This window comes from Drosophila innubila (genome assembly GCF_004354385.1).
Source record: "Drosophila innubila isolate TH190305 chromosome 3L unlocalized genomic scaffold, UK_Dinn_1.0 0_D_3L, whole genome shotgun sequence".
Lineage (NCBI taxonomy): Eukaryota > Metazoa > Arthropoda > Insecta > Diptera > Drosophilidae > Drosophila > Drosophila innubila.
The window spans coordinates 24,070,735-24,095,437 of record NW_022995376.1 but is presented as its reverse complement, the minus strand read 5'-3'; the positions used below and the strand labels follow the sequence as shown (position 1 = coordinate 24,095,437).

At 35.5% G+C, this 24,703-nt stretch overlaps 3 protein-coding genes across 4 annotated transcripts; 1 reads left to right on the top strand and 2 right to left on the bottom strand.

Annotated features, from left to right (window-relative positions):
* The first annotated feature begins 885 nt into the window (after positions 1-885).
* LOC117787975 (serine/threonine-protein kinase ULK2) lies at positions 886-24,240 on the top strand. Its single transcript, XM_034626619.1, has 12 exons — positions 886-1,557; positions 9,762-9,935; positions 20,909-20,996; positions 21,065-21,190; positions 21,599-21,672; positions 21,737-21,897; positions 21,961-22,097; positions 22,150-22,305; positions 22,376-23,566; positions 23,630-23,766; positions 23,821-23,956; positions 24,020-24,240. Exons 1-12 carry the CDS (start codon positions 1,468-1,470, stop codon positions 24,094-24,096), a joined length of 2,547 nt encoding a protein of 848 aa, XP_034482510.1. The 5' UTR covers positions 886-1,467; the 3' UTR covers positions 24,097-24,240.
* LOC117787976 (leucine-rich repeat-containing G-protein coupled receptor 6) lies at positions 11,490-16,291 on the bottom strand. Of its 2 annotated transcripts, XM_034626620.1 has the most exons (8): positions 16,155-16,291; positions 15,528-15,689; positions 13,538-13,725; positions 13,120-13,373; positions 12,785-13,060; positions 12,354-12,621; positions 12,126-12,290; positions 11,490-12,064 (listed from the first exon to the last, which is right to left on the bottom strand). In XM_034626620.1, exons 2-8 carry the CDS (start codon positions 15,578-15,580, stop codon positions 11,910-11,912), a joined length of 1,359 nt encoding a protein of 452 aa, XP_034482511.1. In that variant the 5' UTR covers positions 15,581-15,689; positions 16,155-16,291; the 3' UTR covers positions 11,490-11,909. The 2 variants fall into 2 exon arrangements, with proteins under 2 accessions (XP_034482511.1, XP_034482512.1); XM_034626621.1 differs by lacking the exons at positions 15,528-15,689; positions 16,155-16,291 and adding an exon at positions 14,348-14,412.
* Positions 18,656-20,075, bottom strand: LOC117787977 (opsin Rh4). Its single transcript, XM_034626622.1, has one exon. It carries the CDS (start codon positions 20,040-20,042, stop codon positions 18,888-18,890), a length of 1,155 nt encoding a protein of 384 aa, XP_034482513.1. The 5' UTR covers positions 20,043-20,075; the 3' UTR covers positions 18,656-18,887.
* Positions 24,241-24,703: the final 463 nt, after the last annotated feature.

Below are 24,703 nucleotides of genomic sequence, written 5' to 3'. Positions count from 1 at the left end.
ATCAAATTATTTATTTATTTTAATGTTATTGCATTTTGAAATTTGAATTTAACTAAATTTAAATTATCCAGTGTGGCCACAAGCGACCAATAACGTGTTGTTATTAATACTGATTCAGTATTTATTAATTACTCCTCATTAGCAAAATGCTCCTCAATTAACGCGAGCAGTTTAAAGTCTCTTATTTTGGTTGGAAACAGCCAGAAACTTATCGACGACCTTACCACTTGGCACGAAACGTTAACATACATTTAAGCGTTGCCAGACTGTGGATTGCGTAATAAATTTTGAGCAGTTTTCTAAATGTTGAAGCTGGAGTTTTGAAAATTGTTGCAGATTATTTGTTAAATTTTTTTTTGGAATTTCGGATTTTTGTGTAAGAATTAAATTGATCATATCGTTTCAATTAAGTTCGATTAACCCATTCATCGCCTACCATTTCTTGTATGACAACTCTGGGTGTCCCTTATGAACAGTTCTTACCGAGTATAACAGTAACTTAACATTAATACTTGCTGCCCAAGAAAGTAGATAAATGTTAATTCCCAGCACTGTTGCTAAATTAGCTATTTTGTAGCTAGCCTTGGCTATTTTCAAGATTGTAATGCTTAAAAAACTTTAAAATATATTTCCAGCTTTTAATATTTTTTCAAAAACTCTGCTAAAGTGACCGTAAAAATAAATTTTAGATGCTTTCCAGACAAAAACAGCATTCATCCTCTAAATATTTTCGAGCACTCGGTAATTTTTTTTCTCATATTCAAGGCTGCCACCCTATTTTTGCAATTTGACTAAAATGGTACAAATTGCCAGATCGAAAATTTTTTTTGGGACCAACCTTTTGCACCGGGTGGCAGCCTTCGCACACTGGCAGCACTTCATAACATTGCCAATCGCGAAGTGAAAAAGACATACACAAAATATTTGGAGAAGAAAAAATCCAAATTTAAGGAAAAAAGGTTTAATTAATAACGAAAGACCGACAGGGAGTGAGCTAATAATCTTTATTGTGTGCGCGTGTGTCAGTGTGAGTGTGTGTGTTGCAAACTGAATAAATAATTACACACACAGCAGTACTAGCACACAAAGCAACACCGAGTTTAATTTAATTACAAGCAAAAATATAGCAAAGAGCAGGTGTGTGTGTGCGCTCGATAATTGTTTATAGCTAGTGCTCGTTGATAAACAGCTGGCAAGTAGCAGCAGTCTTAATAAAGTTCAAAAAATCCCTTGCTGTGGCTGTGAGTTATGCGAAAAAATTGATTTTCCACAACGGATTGCAACTGAAAGTCAGCGAAAAGCAGCTGAAAAAGGAAACCCTCACCCAACAACACCCCCAATCAATTGTGTTGGTGTGAGTGCGCGTGTGTGTGTGTGTGAATGTTAGAGAACGATTATTGCTGCTGCTGCAAGTGAAAGAAAGGATCCGACAAAGAAATTAGACGAGCGTCGCTGCCGGCGCATGCAATGAATATTGTCGGGGAATATGAATACAGCTCCAAGGATATGCTTGGCCATGGCGCCTTTGCTGTGGTCTACAAAGGACGTCATCGCAAGGTAAGCAAACGTCATTTCTCGCCATGTAATGCGTCTAATAACTTGTTTATCTGGTATATGCATATGTATATGTATTGTGTTATTGTTGTTTTGAGTGTGTGGGATTGGCTCGAATTTGTAAAAATAACAACAAAGTTATTAACAATGCGCCATTGTCAAAGTAAATATGAACACAGGGGGCCAATGCGCCATGCAAAATTCGCATAAAACGCAATTTAAAAAAAAAAACAAAAGTGTACCCACACCAACATTAATAGTACTACATTTTTCACTTGGTCTTGGCAAATGTCAAAAGGCAGCCTACAAAGTGACAGCGCAGGAGCAGAGGGACGTCAGCTGATGCGTCGCAGCAGCAGCAGCAACAACAACAGGCATTTGTTTGTGTTTATTGCCTCACTACTGCGAATTCCTTTCTATCAATCTTTCTCTTTCACTCTCTCAATTTGACAGAGCTGTTTTGTTTATGTTTTCATTTCCTTACTTTGGCGCCCCTTATCTCTTATTAGTTTTATTGTTAAATGTATATTTCAAGAGAATTCTTTTTATTCAAACTCAAACACGTGCGTTTGTTATTTTTATTTTTTCTGCCTGCGCTTTTTCCTTTTTGCGACGCTTCTCTGAGGCCTTTTTACGATTATTGTCAGATATGGTTGTATGTGTGTGTGTATGTATGTTTCAATAGTTTTTTGAACTATTTCAGGGTCAAACGCCATACAAATATTTTACATGTGCTTCACTTCATTTCTGTTCGTAGGCGTATGTTTTGGGCGTAGGTACACACTTTTTTATACCAAAATAGAATGTGACGTTTGAGTTCGATTTAGACAACTTTATCTACAAAATGAAATCAAAAAAATTATCAATGATAAAAAGTTAAAAGTAATAGTTTTCTTTTTTTATATAAAGTAAAGAGTCAGATTAATATGTATAGCTTGAGAACATATTAATATGTATAGTGTGTGAGTCAGCTGTTGCAATAAATTGTGAAACGATTTTTCTTTGCGGACTCATTTCTTTTAACAGTTTTGTATTTAACTAATTAATTAAAAAATCTTATTATTAATGGAAATTACACAACAGAAATGCCAGAAATACATACAATAAAAAGAAATCAAAATAAAATCAAAAGTTACAGCTCTTTCGAAAACACAATGAAAAAGTGATTAACAAATCAATGAGAAGACCAAGTCGAAGAAAAAGAGATGGCAATACAGGCAGGTCGTATTGAAAGAGAAATACATAAATGATAGTCGGTTAGAGTCGGTGTAAAATAAATGGGACACATTGTTGTTGTTGTTGTTGTTGTTGTGGGTGCTATAGGTGATTGTTGTTGTAATTGCATTGTAATTAAGAGAACGCCGAAATGAACTTGAGCAACTGTAAAAAAAGCAAACAAAATCAAAACATCAAAAGCAAAACAAATTACGGTTGATAAGCGCTGACATTGTTTTTTTCTTTCGTTTTCTTTTTGATTTTGCACAGCTTTTCCTATAAACAAATTGAATTGCGAGCGTCACACCAATTTGTTTGTTCATATAATCGTTATATATAATATGTACACATGTGTGTTTATTTAAGGTAAAGACATAAATATTTATATAGATATGCTTGTATACGAAGATGCGTATCTTATGGATACAGAAAACAGCTGATGCAATAACGGGCAGCTGTTGCCGCAAAAGTTTTCATTTTTATTCGCTTTTCGGATTTGCTTTGCTTTCTGTTTGTTTATGTGTTTTTGCAGTTTTGCTTTGATTTTTACGTGACTTTTGTATTATAAAATTAACGTTAAATTTTTGCCATTTATTCGAATACGTTGTTAAGTTATTTATGTATGTATTTATGCTTTAATTAATTTGATTCAAGTTATTGTTTTTTAGACAGGAATTGAATATAATTAAATTGATACTAAAGTTATATATGTAGTTTATTTTTAAAGTATACAACTTTTTTTTAGTTTTGTTTCATGCATTATGTGTTTATTCAATCTTCATTTAAGAAGACTTATTGCATTGATAGTTTTAATACAAATCTAATTTCCAGTCTAGGCAATGTAGCTCGTTAAAATTGAGATTTTTGAGCTTTGTATACACAGTTTTCCTTCGATTTATCTACGGCACAATAGACAGACCCAGAATATCGCTAATCTCAGAAGTTTGTCGCCAGGCAGATGCACAAAGGCCTATAAACTCTAAAAATAGTCAACCGCATGGAGCATGTGCAGGCAGATATCAGACAACAAAAGATACAGATACGATGTCAAAGATTCAATGGCTAGAGATACATTGGCCACAGATACAAATACATTCGCTACTGCAGAGTGCAGCCCTGTAAACAGACAATGCGAGACATGTTACCTAAAATAAACACAATTCTACAGATTTGTAGCCCCGTCTACAGCTGTGGAAACCAAAATGAATGAATGAAAATTAATGTACATCGTTTGGATGCACTCACAAATACACACACAAGCGCACACACATGTGCAAAGTGTTTCACTCATGACACGTGTTCCAACATTTTCATCGCTTTGTTCCTGTTTATTCTATATTCTTTCCATTCGATACTCTTTGTGCTCGTTGCATTGCATAAGTCACAACCGCACACATATTGAGTAAGAATCATGCAAAATGCCATTATATTGTGATAGTACGTATGCAAAGAGACGAGAGTAGTTCAAAACTAATCGAATTTCCAATAAATGGGAATATTGTAGTAATAACTTTTATTTTCTCTGAAACATAACTGCATTATATGAAGGCTTTTTAAATTCCTAACGATTTTTTAAAACCGATATCAGAAATTTTCGATCGCTTATGCACTATTTTAAATAAAAAAGCTGTTGCTTATAGTTTTTTAATAGTATAGACTTTAGAGCGAAGTTAATATTAATAGTTTCAGCTGTATAATCTTTTATTTCAGTAATTAGTAGTGGATGCCCTCGCTATTCTTTTCAGCAAATACTTGAGCAGTCCGACAAGTAGTGAGCCTTTTCCCCTGTGGTCGCCACTATCGCAAGAGACATTTACTATCGTCAAAATTTCAGCCGATTCGGATCATTTGACATCGTATCCAAAAAACATGTTTGCGGGTTTTATAAAAATCTAAAAAGAGTAATATCGATCGGTGTTTCGATTTTTGTTTTTAAAGAGAAATCGCACAGCTAAATCAAAGAGCGTTTGGATGCTGTATACGGTGACTCTTCTCCTTCGTTTGCGAATGTCAAATGCAATTGGTTTAATGAATTCAAACGTGGATGAATTCACCTTACAGATGTCCCTCAAACCGATACAGCAGACAAAATCGCAACAATATGCTATGATGTGCCATCACAAAGGAAATGGCAAAATTTCTTGAATAATGCTTTGAACTGATTCGGAACTCTCCTTACTCTTTAGACCTAACCAATAGTGACTTCTTTTTACATCATAAACTTAAAGTTCCGCTTGACGGACAGAAATTTTCATCAAATGTGATCGCTATTACCTTCGATATCAACCATTTGAAGGACCCGGACGGCAAATAACTTTTGAAGGGATTAGAATTGTGGGAGCGTCTTTTGAAAAAGTGTGGTGACTTATAATAAGACTAGGTTGAAAAATAAAATAAATAAACAATTTTAAAACTGTTTAACATTGTAAGGCTCATTACTTGTCGGACCACCCACGTATTGTGGCATTGTTTTTTTTTAATAGCCGTTAGACCCCCTTTGAACCCCGGCTATCTGTCTGACACTTTGACTGCACGCGTTTCATTTCGCGTTGTTGTATAATTTTTAACATATTTACTTCTCACAATTGTGTGCAATTGCATTTTGCATTTGATTTTGTCGCCGTCTGTTATTATTAATATTATTATTGTAGCTGTATATTATATTTGTATTGCAATCATTTTGCATTATTCAACCGCATTAAATGCGTTTTGAAAATTATCAGACGGCGGTACTCGTGTGTCTAATCGAATCAGAATTATTCAACCGTTTTAATAAACCTCTCAGACATATTTTATTTCATTTAAAAGGGTTTAATCAGTTGTAAATTTGTTAGAATAGTGCCAAGTTGTTGAATTGTTGTCGCTAAAAATAAATTAGTTTATTTGAATTCTCAGCTTAAAAAAAGTTTTCGTTGTTCTTTTTGGTAAAATAATAAATTAGTAGAGGTTTGTTGATGTTGTTAAACATTTAGTAAGCGAAAAATATAGTTTTGGATTAACTGAATCAGATGCTATCAAAGAGTTATCGAAAACGGACACAAGCCAATATCAAAATATACATATTCAATAAGCTAAAAATATCTGAATTGTTGAAACTGTTTATTAATAATATTGATAATTTAACAAAGTATGACAAATGTTATTAGAGATAACTAAAAAATTATATGGTTAATAGTAAATGTATCTATATATATTCAGATTAGAATTCTAGGCTGTTCAATCGATTAACTTCAATGCCATCCCAAAAGTTTATTTACCCACAAAGATAACAAAGTTCGTGACCCAATCACCCAATTTAACAAACAATATAAAAACGAATCTAAAGCGTATGCAAAAAAAAATTGTATAAATGGCACAAATTGTGTTGAAGCGAATGTGAAAGTTGACGATTCGCTTGGAGGCCAAACGGAAGCTGAGAACACTTCACTCCACGATCCTCACTCCACCACACCCCTCAAACTCAAACAATTTGCGCAATTTGTGACGAGGGGAAATTAGTTTGCACATATGACAAATGGAAATTTGGGTTCAGTGGAGTTCAATGTACCGTATGACTTTATTATTATTTTTTTTCTGTGTGATAAGGCCAAAAGGCACAGGCTAAAGCAAAAGCGGGGAGTGTAAAAGGAAATGAAAGAAATGAGTATGCCACAGTGCAACGGCCGCCAACTAAAAGAGGAAAACAACAACAACCAAATTTGGACAGAAATAGCAAACAAAAAAAAATAATAATTGCGCAGAAAATTCGAAAAACAAAACAAAACAGCAGCAAAAAGTGTCTGACAGATACACTCAAATATACACTCGTACACGCACACATACACACACTCTTACACTAAGGCTGAGGAAGATATAGTACGAGGTCTAACTGGTTTGGCTGGTGAAAATGTAGCTGGAAAGCAACTCGAAACGCCAGGCGGAAAACTCTTTTGGCAAAACTACGTCGCAGGTTTTTAATTTCGCACAACGCGTGATTGACTGGATATGAAAATACAAAACATATATATAAAATGCATACGACTATCATATACCCTCTACAGATAAACTTGAAGATAATGCGAAATGTTATTACATTTGAAAAAGAGGGTATTATAAAAAATGGACTTGTCATCATATTATGACTTGGTAATAAGAATCTATAGAACGTCACCGAACTGGAACTAGTCTGAAATGCTCGTTAAACCAGTTTTGCGTGAGAATTATGATATTTCTTTGGGATTCGTGATTCTGAAGTGTACCCACATTCGTATCAATAACGAACAATTTATGCGCATATTTTAAAAAATTAGTCTGCACGTGTAAGCTCTGAGACATGACTGAAATACGATAGTTTTTGTTGTTAATTAATGAAAGGCACATTAAGATTATTCTAATGACTTTTTGTTTTCTTGATTGTATAATGAAAACAGTTGTAACTTCCGTTTGCTAAAAACGTAAACAGTAACATGCAATAAAATGAATGGAAATAATGCAAATTCAGCTGGATTAGTTATTGTAAATCATTGCAAAAAACACATTTTCACTCTGAGAAATTACAAAATATAAATGAACAGTAGTTTCTATGATTCTCTAAAACTTTCTATTATAACTTTTTTTTTTTTAATTCTGCTGCCTGTAATGTTTTATTTTTATTACTTTGGAACAAGATGAATTTAATCTCTGTTTATTATTGTAAGCTACTGGTACTTTTTTTTTTGTCATTTCATGACTTTGACATAGGACAGAGTCTGTAATCAGTTCAATAAAACATCGTATCTCAAAATGAAGCTGCAGCTAAGGACCCAACGACAATTAAACATTTTTAATCAAAAACTGTAGCAATTCCCTACTATATTTATATTTATAGACTTTCAACAAACAAAAAGATGCATTTAATAAATAATGTCTGTTATCGGTCAAGTTGCGAGTATTTATTGATTGTAAACATGTTTAATAAAAAAAAGTGGAGTAAATGCATATATCAATTATTTTAAATATAAATATGCAGCTTCATTTGGTTTGATAAGGGAGCTTTGAAAGGAAAGCAGAGATATTGAAAATAGCTAATGGAATGAGTTCAATATGGTCTTAAAGCTTCATTTGATTTAAAGGTTATTTAAGCGGATGAAAGTCAATTTAGGTATCGAATGTGGTAAGTTATCGCGTCATTCCATATTTTATACAAGTGCAAAATGGAAGGTTGTTACACAAATTTACACTTCTCTCTTTTGTTGGACAGGTAAACACAGACAAAGAGTCATTGTCGCTGGTTAAGTGCCAGGTAAATAACGTTATGTGAACAGGGGAGTTGGGGACCTCTGTCTCTGACTCTTATCGCTAAATGCTAAACTAAACCCCTGTTAAACGGTAAAGTGAGGATCTTAACCAAGTCTGAAGGTCTGCAATGGCTCAATGCGTTTTTGCGTATCTATTAATAACCAGGCAATGGGACTTTGTAGACGGAACAAGTATCATTTTGCACGCCGTAATTTGCATTTGTAAGTAGACGCAGTTGAGTTGCAAGCGGCACTTGTTGTTAATTATTTATGCGTATATTTATGGCATCAGTTGAAATTATCGAGTGTGCTGTGCGTGTGTTGGCAGCTTTGCGATAAAATTAGCTTTGAAATTGCTCAGTGTTGCAAAACGCAAGCAGCTGCTGCTTTTAATGCTTCTCTTACAACAAGTACTAATTTAATTTAATAAATCTTCCAAGTATCTTTTGACTTTATTAGTCTCTTAAGTTATGTATACATAGCTACCATAAACTGTTTTTACACATTTAGTGCTGCAAAACACACGCAGCTTTTGGTTTACTGCCTTTCTTAGCGATTCTCACAATGTGTGCTTCGAGTAATATTGAATAATTAATTGAAAATTGCAATAATATAAATTATTATAACAAATATAACATTTTAATAAACAAGCGCGTAGGCAGGGGGTGCAGGGGACAACTGAAAAATTTAAAATTTGCTATACACGTGTGTTCCAGAAATCTCTAGGGATTTTGAAGATAAATGTTTTTGAAAACCACCGTATCAAATGTTCTTGTTTCTCAAATTTAATATTTTCAAACTTTTTTTCTTTGCATTCTTATTCAATTTAAAGATATTTTAGTTCATTTTAATAAATATTGAAAGCAATGTTTTTTTTTGTCAGGAAGACCAACAATTGCTTTTCGGTTGCTTTATCGCTCTTATAAATTTGTAGAACACACCTGATAGGCATTTTAATTTTATTTGAAAATCAATTTTATTTTAGTCAATAATTTTGGGGCATAAAATATTGCTTTTTCTATGCTTTTTTATAGAACATTTTTAGAACATGCCTGAATGCTCTTTTAAGATTATGTATGAAAAATTTAACTTAACCGAAAAAGTTTTAACTTATACAGTTTCAAAAATTCACGACTACTAATAAATAATGATAGTTGAAATTTAAAATAATTTTATGGCAGTCGACTTCAGTGACTTTGGAAATACATATTGTATATCAAAAATATGAAATCACTGACATTTTGTAAACTCCAAAATTTTAAAATTCTTAAAAGCATTTCTTTAAAAAATCTCTAGAGATTTTTGGTGTAAAAAATGTTAAACGAAAAAGTTAATGCAAATGTTAATTTATAAAATTAGCTAAATTTAATGATTGCCATAATTAATGATTTACTAAGAGCACACTATTAAATCACTTCAAAACACATTGTAAACTTCAAATATGTCTATGACTGCACTGACTATGTACCTGTTCATTGTGTCAATCGGATTTACGGTAATTGTGTTAACTTTGCGATCAGCATTTAATTTGTGGTTACGTGGAATAAACTTTTCGAACATACATACATAATCTCATATAAGATTTAATATTTTGTAATTTGTTGAAATAAATCAAACAGTTCAATGAGTTGATCTTTTGATTTAAAAGGCATTCCCTGATAGGGTTCAATGGCTTTAGTTCGTTAACCAACACTCATGAACGCTAATTAACACTTTTTGTTTAATTTAACATTTCAGAAACACATGCCGGTAGCCATTAAATGCATTACCAAGAAGGGACTCATCAAGACGCAGAATTTACTCGGCAAGGAGATTAAAATTCTCAAGGAATTAACGGAGCTGCATCATGAGAATGTTGTTGCTCTTTTGGATTGCAAGGAGTCCCAGGATTGTGTCAATCTGGTCATGGAGGTGAGTACAGTATTTAACAAAACCTTATCAACAGTTTGGCCAATATTTGCTACATCATTGTTTATGTCTTTGGCATTGCTGTTGTTTACATATATAGTATGCTTACGTTTGTAGAGTAGAACCCTTGTATATATTTGATTAATATTAATGATATATGGCACCATCGTATGACTCAGTTCTGTTGTTGTTCCGATATTCATTATTGCACCCGAAGTGCACGTAGTCAAGTTTAACGTCATGACATACTCCTCGTTCCCCCCTCGCCATTCCACTTTCAGCTAAAACGCTACGCAATTAAATGCGGAAGTTGCAAAGTCTACACGAAAACAAAATAAATATACCGAAACGTCATTAAATAGTCTTCTCCTACTATCGCATACCCTGTAGATCTGATATTATAAATTGGAAGTTACTTTCAAATAAAACTTATCTTGCTAAATTATAAATGATACTATCAAAATATTGTTGGATCTGTCCATATTTATTTAATCGATAATTAAATTGATATGATCCTTTAAAATATTTATCATTAAGAAATTCCTAATAAAAATAACTCTAGATTGTTTATAAACACTCTCACTACGTTTTCCGTCTCACTCTGTTAATTAATTAATTTAAATTGTTATGTATTTTATAAAAGGTTCTCGATTGAATCGAACTAAGAGTATGGAATAACAAAAATTACTTATCTGACTAATCGATCTTTTTAGGGTATTTGTTATTTCACAATCTGAAGTGTAATTTTGCCGCCTTCAACTTAAATTTGTTGACCTACTTGTTTATTGATTAACGTATTGGCTTGTTTACTTCCTAGAGTCTCATCCCAATGAATTTCCTTCTATTTATTTTTTTGTGGCTTTCTACAGGTGTTTGCATACTTTTAGCGAGCAATGTTCATTGATTAAATGTTAGGCATTTCGATTTCTTAAATAGGTCAAAGTCTTTTGCGACGCATTAGTTATTTACCTCGATAAGATAGTGTTATCATGACATGATCATTAAAGTTTGGTATCATCCCCATTTAACTTGATATAGAATTAATTTTTCCTGTAAATACTTTCTAATATGCATATGTATAAGTCTGTGATATAATTAAATTGGAGTTTCCAAATGTATTTTATTCAAATTGCAACTGAACATGCGATTAGTTTTGTATATTTTGTGTGACTTTGACCCGGTTCCGTGTATTTATTTTACTCCGGAACCCTTCAACTCCTGCCCCTGTGTTCTAATTTCTAATGTAATCAGTTTATTCTCGTGTTATTTATTGATTTAATTGCACGCGTTGACTTCCCCTTACCTGGAATATAAACAATTGTATTGTATATAAAACACTTATAGCTGTGCCCACTTGTCTGGCAAGTTTTTTTTTATAATCCAACTTAATGAGATTAAAAGCATTTAATGATAGAAAGTCTAGATAATGTTGTAGGAGAGGATAAGATACAAACATTTAGATAACGCGTACGAGCAAATAAAAATCTGAATTGTTTCCCTATTCAACTTTGTCAAATCATCTTTAATAATGATTTTGACATTAGTAAAAGACATTCATTTCTTTAAACTATTTACAATAATTGTTGTTTATTGTATAAATTGGCAAAGTGTCTATGTTAAGATTACGAAAGAATCTAAGAACTAACATTTATGTCAATATTATTGATATGATGTGTGCTCCAAACGTAACCATAGAATACATAATAAATATATTGTTTTCATGTTACCCAAAACGAGGTGTGAGTAGGAGGAGTATGTTCTAAATAACAGTGGTCTAAGCGACTTAAACTAAGTGACTAATGCTATAATCCCATCTACAATTCAATTATCTTCTCTGGATCAAACTACAATATGCAAACAGAGTGCAAGTCTCGTAACGTTTGGCAAATGCTGCAAATGTTGATTTAACAAATGAAATTTTTTGGAATTGTTATTTGTAAATTGTAAATAATTAGTTTAAGGCAGCGAGCATGCGTCTTAGGCTAACTTATTAAGCGGTATTTCCTCAGTGGGATGCACCTGATCCTTTGGCTCTGGTTTGCTGGTGCGGCAACATTTTGTCTTAATGCCACCGATGTCTTTCCGACAAATTAAGCCCACAACGATGCCGACAATGGCAAGTACCAAAATGCCTGCAAGGAATTCAACAAAATTTTTATATATTTAACTATATAATTTGTGACAGGCACTTACAGATGAGCAGTGTGTTAATGGTCTCCTGCGAGATGGGCACCTTGTAGGGCTCCTCCTTATCCGTGGTTGATTTCACATCTGCTTCAGTCATGATGCCCGCTTTGGCCACAATTGCCGTCCCGTTGTTGGCCATGTGTCTGTTGTTGTTGTTACGATTGCGGTTCGCTGTTGAAACGATATATGAATTTTTCCACTTTCAAATTGAGAGTTATTCTATTTATTTGTCACCTGTGCGCGGCGGCAAGGGCGTTGCTGGCCTCGGAGTGCTGGTCAACGCCGTCACACGCTTAATTGACGAGTCTGTCGCCTGAATGAGACTCTCGTTAAACGGTGTACCGAGAACGAGCTCAAAGCAGCTAACATCAAAGTTTTTAAAGCTGATGGTATCAATTGATTTGAGTTGTTTGCAAAGCTCCTCAATGTTAGCTTGTTCCAATTCGGGCAGTTTCAATTTAATTATATTCTTTAGCGGTGTTAAAGCTTTCGTATTGATTTGCTGTCAAACGAGAAGAACAAGCATCAGTATTTGTGTCAGCTGCGCATGCGGCAGATAGAGGGAGACAACTATACAGACATGTCTGGCATGTATGCGGTGCTGCCAACTTGATATCCAGCTGCCTTCGACTATCGATAACTTTAGCATTTGGCGCGCAACTTACCCGTTTGAATTCGTTGTGATCCAAGCGCAGGACCTTTAAGCCACTTATATTCATGAATATCTGCTCTGGCAATGACGTCCAGCTGCAATTCGAGCAGCTGAATTCAGTTAAACTGGGTTGATTCACAAATGAGCCATCTGTGTGTTGTAAAATGGTATTATTGCTCAGATCCAATAATTTCAAGTCTGTGGCACCAGCAAAAGTGTCGGGTTCGATATTGGTCAATTGATTGTTGGCCAAACGCAGGCGAAGCAAACGCTCCAAGCCATTGAATGCCTACAAAGAATAGAAATAGTTAATTAACTAATTCATTTCAAATTACCTATTTAACTTACCTCCTTGTCCACATGTTTGAGCAAATTGTGACTTAAATTGATTTCCACCACTTTGGATAAATTGGCAAAATCCTCGGCACGCAGCTCAGCAATGTCATTGTGGCTCAAATCAATTATTGCTACCATTTTGGGCAAGTCCAGTGGCACATGGGTCAGTTGAGCATGTGTGCACTGGACATACTTGAAATCCTCCATGCAAAGGCAGCTGCGTGGACAACTTGGCTCTAACACATGGCTGCTGCGACGAGGAATACCTAGAAAAGTATAAATAAATAGTTTGAAAATAGCTTAACAACTTGTTAATCATAAAACATGGTAAATAACGTGCAAGATGGTTAAACTTTAATTATAATAGTTTGAGTTTATAACTTATCTTGAGCATATTTGAACATAGGAAAATGTTATATTTAGAACTTACTAAAAATAGGTCGAAATGTTGTTGTTGTTGTTGATGGTGTTATATCCAATTGTCGATTAGCGGCAGTCTCCGGATTTTTATCCGTATCATCATAATCATCATCATTATATTCGTAATCATCATTGATATCGTTGCTATTGTTGTTGTTGCCATTTTCGTTGTTCTCCGCAGGCGCCGTATAACTAATACTATTGAAAATTAAAAAAAAAAAAATGTATATAAGGAGAATGAGAACTCATAGCACATATTGGGTAATTAACTGGGCTAAGCCGCAGTTGATTAGCAACAGTTTTTGCCAAGTTGTTTAGCCAAAATACTCTAAAATTGGCTGAAAATGTTTTTTGCCTATTTTTAAGTGACGTAAGATTACATTTTGAACGGCAGCAAAAACGCACCTAGCAATTTGTCCTGAAACCGTACTTGACCTATTTAAACATGACGGACACACAAATGAAGGCGGTAATACCCTGTAGTAAAAATCACACAGGGTATGATGGGTGGGGTCTATAGATAAATGTATTCTTAGTTTAATTGACGTATAGAATGTATTCTGCTATAAATTTCTAATGTGTATGCGAATTAAGGGATATATTAAAGTCGAGCCCGTAAGAATACTGTATTCTTGCACATTGTGTTGTTATAGTTTTTTTTTTTAAGTTTCGCTGTTTATCATTATTCGCTTTTGTTTGTTATTGGAACCGCTTGAATGAAAACCGACGGGAAACCGGTTTACGTCATGGCTAAAATACGACAACTTGCCAAGAGGCTTGTTTCTTCTCTTAGTGTGTCTCTTTTTATTCTCACTCTCACTTTCGTTTTTGCTTGGCATGTCGAGATTTTGACCAAGTTGAATCCTTCATTAGCAGCGATTTAGATTTAGGTTATTCATTCAGTTGGATTTTTGTTTAAATGTTACGAGGTGATTAACTGTGGCGACAGTTCAAGTACGACTTATAATCGCGACATACAACTTGTCTAAATTGCGTGACTTTTGATTCTACGGAATGTAATGAAATACTATATTAAACTATGTCTGAGCTTAAAGTTCATCTATTATGAATGAGAGAAATTAAAGATTATAGATCTGAGCTTTACTAAAGTACATATTTGCCTTAACCAATCATATTTCTTCCGCTTGTAAATATTATCTTTTATAGACTGTAACTAATCTTACAATTGTTCAGTTTTTATGGCTTAATCGACTATCATATGTGCCAAGGATGACGACATACGATTATTAAATTTAGAACTGCAGTAAATAGATTAAAGCAACCGATTCGACTCTTGAAACTGTTATGCCCCACAATTCTGAGACTTTGGTAGTACATACATGTATGGAGTAAATCAATATAAGTAAACTTCTGACTAGCGCCAGTTGTCTGTAAGTATATATAGTCATATGTGAGTCATAAAATGTATTCTTGAGTACTTTGAATGCTTGCCGCATTGGGTAAACATATCGATAAGTACGTGAATCTATACATACATCAACAGCTATATGTTATCGTTGCAACTGTTTGCCTTATCAACTCTTCGATTAGGCAAGTGTTCCCATAAGTATAATAACAATAATTACGAGTGGAACTTTTGTTACTGTTACCGTGTTGTCAGTTGTTAAATAAAAGAAAATAAGAAATAAAATTTGATATAATACCGGTTCAAGGTCCGGGAGTATTCGGTGTACCGAAGTTTTTCAACAAGTTCTCACTTGATTTCATTGCGTGAATTTTATGCAATGTAGAACTTTGTACTTTGTTTTGCTGTTTTGTAATTGCCCTCACTCGGTTTCTATAAATAAAACATAGCACTCCCATTACCAATACAAAAGCTTTATCAATTTGTCATGGAGAATCTCACGAATAAACCCCTATGTCAAAATTTTGATGAATTAAATTCAATATCAGAAACATGGTAAAAAGTTGCATATATTACTGGCTAAGCAAATTGGCAATGGGAAAAAACAAGAAATGTCTTAATTTATATTATTTACCTTACGCTCAGCAGAAATATTAAAAGTAATCCAAATTTATAATACACGTGCATTTTGTTATTGTTTATTATTTTTTATTATTTTAGATATTTATTATAACTTTTCTTATGCAAGTTTATATAAACTCATGTCATTGTCGAAATTGTTAATTCACTTTTTATGCTGTTGAAAAAAGTTGCAGAAATTTTGATTATATAATACCGTAATTAAACCAAGTGAACCACTTAAAATTATGTGCACATATTTAATATACACGTATAACACAAACTACTTAAACGATATAAATCTCATTAAATCTTTTAAATTGTTAGCAAATATGGGGAATTCTAAGCCTTAGACTCATGGGAACTTCATAGAAAGGCGTATCATGTTGAGTGATCAACTGAAACAGTAAAGATTTCTAAGAGAGCCGCTCACAACAAAGATTACTGCATTAAGACAGAGATGTACTGTGTAACATACATATACACATGTGTATGTATGTGCGTATTTAATCACATTTCATTTTATAGCTCAGTTTTGCAATTTCGTTGAGTTCCTGATTCTGATTCACTGAGAATCACTTTCTGTTTACTTTTATCCAACACAACATCTGCCAAATATTTTTATATATATAATACTGCATACATATTCTATGATTTGCTGACATAAAAGAAATAACAATTTTGAAGCTTTCGTCACTAAAGACGCGCAAGTTAAACGCAACTTCGACTAACGCGAGGCAAACTTAACGCGTACACTGACAACTTATGACTGAGCGAACTCAAAAGCTGCCAAATGCGGCAGTAGCAACAGTAGCAGACAGAGAGAGAGAGAGAGAAAGAAAGAGAGTGAACTTTTGTTTTTATTTCTTTTGCGCTGAGCAGGTGTCTTTGAGTATGAAAGCAGAGAGCAAGTGAGAGTGAGCTTCTTACGGCTGCGCTTCAGTGACGTTTTGTGTCGGCACATTTTCGCGTCTTTTGTCTTCTGTCAATATTTGATTTGCATATTTCTTTTGCTCCCCTTGCATTACGCGTTTTACTTGTACTTGTCTGCTAGAATGTTTATTTGAATGTTTAATCACATAATCTTATCAAATTGATGTGGTTGTGCTTTTATTAAATAAAAACAAAAGGTTCTTGCTGTGTGGTCAGCTGATTTTGTATTTGTTCACCAGTTATTATGCTTATTTCGAACTGATTTTTGAGATATTTCATTAATTGTAGGCTGTTTATTTTAATTATTGACATTTATGTAGATAATTCCATTTCGTAATCCAAAATGTTGTTTTGTCTACTTGTTTTAGTTGCTTTCTTTGAATGAATTCCCAGTTAGAGATTGAGAAGTACATATATGTACTACATATGTAGTTTTTATCGCTACACAGGCGATAGAAAAATGTTGACCTTTAGTCGGGGCTGTCGTATTAAGTTGCTTATAGTCGGAATTACCCTTGTCAAAGTGTTTTTATAAAGCGCTTGATGTTTGAATACTTTAAATTCCGCGAGCTTTGAACATTTTATTTGCTTGTTTGGAATGCGTGCTATTATACATTTACAGCGCGATACCGAACGAATACCACGAGTGTCCCTGACAAACTGAGCTAAGTGCGCTCGCGACGTCGATGGCGATGCTGAAATCGTTGAAGCTTAAGAGAGACCAAGCTTTTCGACTGACTGGCACTCTCCCTCTCTCGTTCTCTTTAGATGGCTTGCATTTGAATTTGGCAATTGGATATGTCAATAATGCGCTGACTCATGCGCTGTCTTTGCATTATTCTTTCTGTTTATGGTAAATTTTATTGATTATCATAATTTCTCTTTTTATCTCTTAGCTGCAATTCTCTTTTTTGTTGCTGTGCGCTTTACATGTCAATGACTTTTTTGTATCTGTTTAATTTGGTTCATTTGTTTCATTTTTTGTGCTTTTGGTGTGTTGCTTATCCGCGCAACCCAAAGTAGAATCTTTTGTCATTTTAATTGCCTAATGTTGTTGCTGTTGTTGTTGTGCTAGCTACTTTTATTATTACTATTAGTAGCGCTTTGTTTACTCATTACAGTGTAAGTAGCCCACCCATTTGGCCGTTCAAATTTATGAACATTTTTCTGTGCTTATTATGCATGAATGCTTTTTCTGTTTGCAAGGCAAACATTTCTCCGTCTTTCCCTGTGTCTTTTGTATCTCTCTTTCGGTTTCGGTTGTTATCCCTTTTTACCGCAGTCCGCAACTTGAAGGTCAACCGCAAATCCTCTTTGTCACCACAAATAAAAACAACTCGTATCTGCTTCTTACCTTTGCCAAGTTTTTTATCCATTCAATAAAATCTTTTGATTTGCCGAGGGCTGTTAAAGTAGTTTTTGAAGCAAGCAAAGCATTTAGAAGTCAAATAATTATTATATTAGTGAAAATTTTAATTTTTCGCAGACTATATTATTTATCTTAGCATTAATTTTGAATGAATTTTTAACGATTTTTATAATTATTAATTAAATAAATTTTTTAAATAATTGGTTGGGGTCGCCGACTTGCCATGTTAAAGAAATTGTCATAAGTAAAAATTTCCTCACCATCAAATATCTTTGACTTTGAATCAAAAAAAAAATTAAAATATACAGTATTAGAATTTATTTTGCTTTTCTAATATCTAAATTATCCTCATATCTTGGATTTATATTTATAAAATAAAATTTCATTTACATCCCTTTTTAATTATAAAGCTCAACAATAATATGACAGAAAGTAACCACTATTCAACTTTTCAAGATTCAAAAGCTGGAACTGTGGACAGCTGCTTTTATAAGCTTTAAGCAATTGAAAGGGGTCGAATACAAAAGAGGAACTTTATCACAAACCCTTATAAAAGTAAACCATACAAATAGCTCATTAAATTTCTGATTTTTGACTTAGAAATTGTCATAAATCATTTTACTCTAACCTTGCGACAACATTTAGAGAGACGACTTAAAATATGTGTTCCATAATTGAATGGCGGAACGAGAACAGACCTCGTTGAACTGTACGTAAAGAAAACTGGAAGTACAATCCAATGCATAATTCAGATACAATCGCATCTGAGCATCTCTTGATTGACTTAATTCATTCGCATAGTAGGCAATTTGATTATAGAAGAGATTTTATTTATCTTCATATTCTTTTGCTTTCATTTATTTATATCTTTTTTTTTTTTGTATTTTTCTTCTCACAACTTGCAATAATTCACTACCATTAATATTTACTCTACAAAATAAGATTGATTGTTGATTTGTTATAATAAGACAGTGGCATAAATATTACGAATTCATAGAGATTTCCAGTTTCATGTCAGTTCCGGATAGTTTACGGGTTCAACGTGATCAAAAGTCGTTAGTCTATTGTCATTATTTAGGCTGAAGTTGTTTGTTGTTGTTCCTGTGTGGCTATGGATGCCGCTGAGCTGCCTTCGGGAGCCTTCTCATTGATGGCCAACCAGGGGCAACGTTTCTGCAACTCCAGGCGGTACCTCGGGTGACTGATGGCGTACACAAATGGATCTATGCAGGCCACCAGCTTGCAGGTGCAAGCTGGTATCATTGTTGCTCCAGGTGTCAACAAACTTCGGTCTCCGAATGCTCCGATTAGGGACATTACACCATAAGGTGTCCAGGAAACAAAGAATAGAAAACAGATGGTTATGGCTGTCTTGGCAACTCGTATCTCAGCGGTTTCCTTGCTCTTGTCCACATTGGATCTCAGTGATTCCACATTCATCTTCTTGGCCTGTTCGCGTAGTGCTTTCTCGTGGCTGAAAACATGTCCCACAATTTGGCTATAATAGTACATTATCATCAGTGTGGGGCACACAAAGCTAAAGAAAAATATGGTGCCCACAAATAGACGTGTGTCAAAGTTATCCGTGAGATAATCAAATGAGCAGGAAGTTAGATATCCCTCCGGCACAAATCGATCCCAAAACTGCGTCAATGGTAGGACTACCCATGGAGTACAGTAAAGCCATATGATAACGTTCATGACGACGGCCTTGGTAAAGGTCATGTTGCGATTCATTGGCTTCGTTATGACATTGAAACGATCATAACCAATCGCCGCATTTGTCATTCCGGCTCCGATTCCAGAATACGAACCAATGGCAGCAAAAAGTTGACATCCTGTGTTGCCCAATGCGAAGCCTCGATGGAAACTATTGTAGATGAAGATGGGCGCCTTAAGGCACATTATTAAATCGAATACGGCCAGGTTCAGCACAAACATATTCGATGGTGTGCGCAAGGATTTCGAAGTACTGAATATCCAGATGACCATGCCATTGCCAACGGTCGAGGCGCAGAATAGAAATACATAGAATACGCCGAGCATGTAATGCATCGATGCCGGCGGCTCCAATTGTGTCAGCCAATGCTCCGGTATATATTGTATCTGATCCGGTGGCACATTCCAGCCCAGAAACTGCAGATCCCCGTTGCCCGAGACTCGCGCCTCCGGCCTCAGCAGTGGAGTCTCGCTGGCATTACACAACGCCCTCCCTGCGTCGTCCACCATTTCGTATCTGCAAACCGCAGTTCAAACTTTTACTATATGCTCTATCTATTCAACATACGGCAGATTTTATACCTTTTAGCAGGTCAACATTTGGCTAATTGCATTTGGGCCTTGCGTGACGCCAAATACTTTTTATTGCCAACTGTGCAGTTTGTTAAAATGGCCAACAACCGAGCTCAAACGCCACCACAATTCGCAGAGATTAACAATGAGCCAACAAGGCCAGAACCACAGATTCTTAAAGCTCTTGTAGAAACATAGCATAGATACATTTACTAAAGTATTTCAATAAGCCTAGTTCGTAATTATGCTAGTATTGTAAAAATCGTTTAAGATAAATATATTTAGTACCTTATAATCATAATTAACATCTAAAATATAGTATGTGTTTGCACCAGTTTACCAGTTTTTTTTTTGGAAGATTGTCAACTTTTTTCAAAGTTTTGAACTCGCTTAACCGATTTTAATCCAGAATGTCAATTTGATCATTATTCGATTTCTAAATTGATTATACGAGTGTCTATATTATTTTTATGACTTTCCAAACTTAAATTATTACAAAAATTTTGGTTTTTATATACTTATTTCAATTACCAAATTCCTACCACATTTGTAAAGAAAATGTACAATACCATTTTAGAGAATTGTGTGCCAACTATATAAACATCATCGTCTCTTGTTTAAAAAAATAAAATTTTGCAAAAACAGAGACAGTGTACCAACGAATGTACCAGCTTTGGGAAACGTTTGTACCAAAGCTTGGTAACCGTGATTACGTTTAACTTGTCTCTAAACTTGCAATTATAATTTCTTTTACTGTTTATTTACAACTCTCTTCATCGCTTTCTTCTCTTCTCTTTTTGTAGTATTGCAATGGCGGCGATTTGGCGGATTATCTAAGCGTTAAAGGCACTCTTAGCGAGGATACTGTCAGGCTGTTTCTCATACAACTAGGTAAGTTAATCAAATAGATGATTATCATAAAAATGGTTATCTAATTATCTAAATTATTTAAATTGCAGCTGGTGCCATGAAAGCACTTTATACCAAAGGAATTGTGCACCGTGATCTCAAGCCACAAAACATTCTTCTATCGCACAATTATGGCAAAACTCTGCCAGCGCCATCGAAAATAACGCTAAAAATTGGTACGACTTATACTAAAAAACCTGGCTTAAATAAGAATTATTTTGCTTTAAAAGTATTAAGTTAACGAAATGTATACAAAAATATGACTACTTTTAAAATTTAATTTTTTATTGGCAATTTATTATTTTAAAAAATTTAATATTTTTTTTGATTAATTCTTTATTTAACTTTAATTATTTATTTATTTTTTAGCTTTACTTTACTGCAAACTTTTTATAATATATTTCATTTATTTATTTTTTTGAATTAGTAATTTATTTTTGTAACTTTATTTTATTGCAAATCTTTTTTATATAATATTATTTATATTTTTTATTTATTTTGTTTTCATTTTTTATTTTTTTGTTAGAGTAAGATTTTGAGTAGTAAAGTTTATAAATAATATATAATTTTTATTATCATTACAGCTGACTTTGGCTTTGCGCGTTTTCTAAATGAAGGCGTCATGGCGGCCACTTTGTGCGGATCTCCCATGTATATGGTAAGAGAAATTGTTTGTATGACCTGATTTTCAGTTTCTAATCTTGTTTAATTTTGCTTGACAGGCCCCGGAAGTCATCATGTCGTTGCAGTATGATGCCAAGGCCGATCTCTGGTCGCTGGGCACCATTGTCTATCAGTGTCTGACGGGCAAGGCGCCATTCTATGCACAAACACCCAACGAACTGAAGTTCTACTACGAGCAGAATGCCAATCTGGCGCCCAAGTATGTTGCAAGAGATTTTAAAAGTTAAGGATATTGTTATCTGTAACTCTGATTTGATTGTAGAATACCACATGGTGTATCGCCGGATTTGCGTGATTTGTTGCTGTGCCTGTTGCGTCGCAATTCCAAGGATCGTATATCCTATGAGAGCTTCTTTGTACATTCATTTCTGCAGGGCAAGAAAGCGGCTGTGTCGCCGGGTAAGTTTTTAAGAAGTCTATAAATTTCTGTAACTTACGATGTCGATTGTAGTTGACATGCCACCGTTGTCGAGCGGCACGCCGCCTGTTAAGGCCAAGAGTCCATTGCAACAGCAGCTGGAGCAGGAATTACAGCTGGTCAAGCTGGCCGAGCAGCAGCAGAAGGAGCGTGAGGAACAGGAGGCGGCACAGGAAGAGGAAAATACCGGTAAATCTAATAGCAAACCTATCTCGTAGTCTTGCCTTCTCGACTAATGCGTTTTTACTTGTTATTACAGTTTCTGTGGTGGCTAATCCGGCCATATGTGCCACCATTACCAACGTGGGTGTGCTCTGTGATAGTGAGAACAACAGCGCCTCCTGCAGCTCCCATGAGGATTCGGATGACTTTGTGTTGGTGCCCAAGAATCTGCCCGAGGATCAGCGTCAGGCTCAAGGACAGGCTGCCCAAGCACGCCAGCAACAGCAGCCAGCAACACAGAACCAATCCAGTCCACCACGTCCCAGTAGTTTGCCCATCTCGGAGCCAAAACCAGTGCCGGCACCGGCGCGACGACAGCTGACAAATGCTGGGGCTGGAGCTGCCATTGGATCGCCAGGGAGACAGAGTGGCGTGCCATTGACAGTGGCCACATTGGCGGCAGGTGGACATCAAATCCCACGCTCGCAGCCCATCAGCGTGAAGCAGCCTCGGGCGGATCAGCGTAAGAGCAGCGTGAGCAGTGACATCAATTCAATCTCGCCGCCAGCGGTGCAGTTTGCCATTGGTACACCACCGACACGGGTGCGATCCGCGTCTGGTGGCTCGCTGTCGGAGACGCCACCGCCGCATGCGCCCAGCACGTGGCAGGTGTCGCCCGGACACTCGCAGTCGCCGTTGCGCAGGAGTGGCAACAGTTCGCCGGTGCTTCCGTCCGCAGCGTTGACCAAATTGCCAACTCTGGGCAGCCCAACGTTGCTAGTAGCGCCTGGTTCACTGGGCTCCATTGGCTCGGCGGGCAGCGGATCGGAGAATAACAATCAGCATCACATGTTGGGGCCACGTGCATTCACCTTGCCCGAATTGGGTGCAACGGGCGGACTGCAGAGTCTGTTGGATACGGCTGTTGGTGCCGGCGGACCAGGCAGTGAGCCGCATGCATTCCAGGCACCCGAATTGTCGGAGGAGACCCTCATGGATCGCGAGCACAACGAAACCCTTTCCAAACTCAACTTTGTGCTGGCCTTAACCGACTGCATCCAGGAGGTCGCCGATTCGCGCTGTGCACCGCTTTCCACGCTCATGGTTGCCGGCAGCCAGACGGCGGCCGAGCAGCATCAGATACCACCCCATGCTCCGGAGCATTGCAAGCGAGCGGAGCGTTTGGTGCTCCTTGTGCGCGCCCTGCAGTTGCTATCGTCCGGCCTCAATTTGGCCTCACAGCAGCTGCGAAATGGGCAGTTGAAGCCATCATCAAACGTTAAAAATGGTAATTAAACTTACTTAAACTACTTCTACACTTCCCTCTAATGTCTCAACTTTATGCTTCCAGCGCTGCTCACCATGAACGCCAAATATCGGAGCATATTGTTCGAGTCGAAGCGTCTTAATGGCAGCGGCCTGCTCCAAAAGGCGAATGCATTTAACATAACCGCGGATAAAATACTCTACGACTATGCGCTGGATATGGTAAGTGATTTCATAAGATAGTTGAATTTGATTTTAATTAATCTCGTCTTGCAGTGTCAGGCAGCAGCGCTGGATGAACTGCTGAAGAATACAAAGAATTGCTTTGAACGCTATAATACCGCACACATTCTCCTTCACTCTTTGGTGCAGAAATGCAATCATCCACAGGACAAATTGCTGTTGAATAAATGTAATTTCAATTAATTTATAAATTAATATTCCTCCTGTATTAACTGTCTTCTCATTTTTGCAGATCGTGATGCAGTGGAGAAACGTTTGAGCATATTGCAACAGCATGGATATATCTATGTAACCGATGAGAATGCCTAAGGAAAGAGAGAGGAGAAGAAGGAGGAGAAGCAAGAGAAAGATGAAGCAGCATCAATTGTCGACAATTCCTTAAGTTATTTAAACCCTGATAAGTTGAGTTGAGTCGTAAAACATGTGATTAAAGCAGAACTACACACATACATAGACATACACATATTTAACAATATCATTTAACCTTGAGCAATGTTTAAACAAAACAAAACAAATTGACAAATGTCCAATGTAAATAGTTTGAAGTATGTACGTAGTTTTTGTTCATCTTTTATAATTTTTGTTAATTCTTTAAAAAAAGAAAAAAAAAACGCCTGCTCGACGCCCATATAGTAATTAAGCTAAACGTATATACATAAAATATATATATTATTATTATTATGATTAATATATGTAAATGATACACAAATGATACAGATAATCATTGATAATGTTTAGAGGGCAATTTGCAAGCCAAACTCAGTTGAAACTACAAGTATGTTTATAAATCATGCGAACATAGGTGCAGGCAGAGTTTAATTAATATCTTTTTCCATTTCCATTTAAAATTTCATCTTGGTATTACTTTATATTTAGAACACGCATATTTATGGCTGCACTATACACAAAGAAAATA

What these genes read in the sequence shown, in the direction of transcription:
- LOC117787975 (XM_034626619.1), top strand. Translation starts at nt 1,468, where the DNA reads ATGAATATTGTCGGGGAATATGAATACAGCTCCAAGGATATGCTTGGC. An exon ending in ACAAAGGACGTCATCGCAAG is followed by an intron (nt 1,558 to 9,761) that starts GTAAGCAAACGT and finishes TTAACATTTCAG; the next exon opens with AAACACATGCCGGTAGCCAT. An exon ending in GTGTCAATCTGGTCATGGAG is followed by an intron (nt 9,936 to 20,908) that starts GTGAGTACAGTA and finishes CTCTTTTTGTAG; the next exon opens with TATTGCAATGGCGGCGATTT.
- LOC117787976 (XM_034626620.1), bottom strand. Translation starts at nt 15,580, where the DNA reads ATGCACGTGTATTATAAATTTGGATTACTTTTAATATTTCTGCTGAGC. An exon ending in TCAAACATGTGGACAAGGAG is followed by an intron (nt 13,061 to 13,119) that starts GTAAGTTAAATA and finishes TATTCTTTGTAG; the next exon opens with GCATTCAATGGCTTGGAGCG. An exon ending in GCCCTTGCCGCCGCGCACAG is followed by an intron (nt 12,291 to 12,353) that starts GTGACAAATAAA and finishes TCGTTTCAACAG; the next exon opens with CGAACCGCAATCGTAACAAC.
- LOC117787977 (XM_034626622.1), bottom strand. Translation starts at nt 20,042, where the DNA reads ATGGTGGACGACGCAGGGAGGGCGTTGTGTAATGCCAGCGAGACTCCA.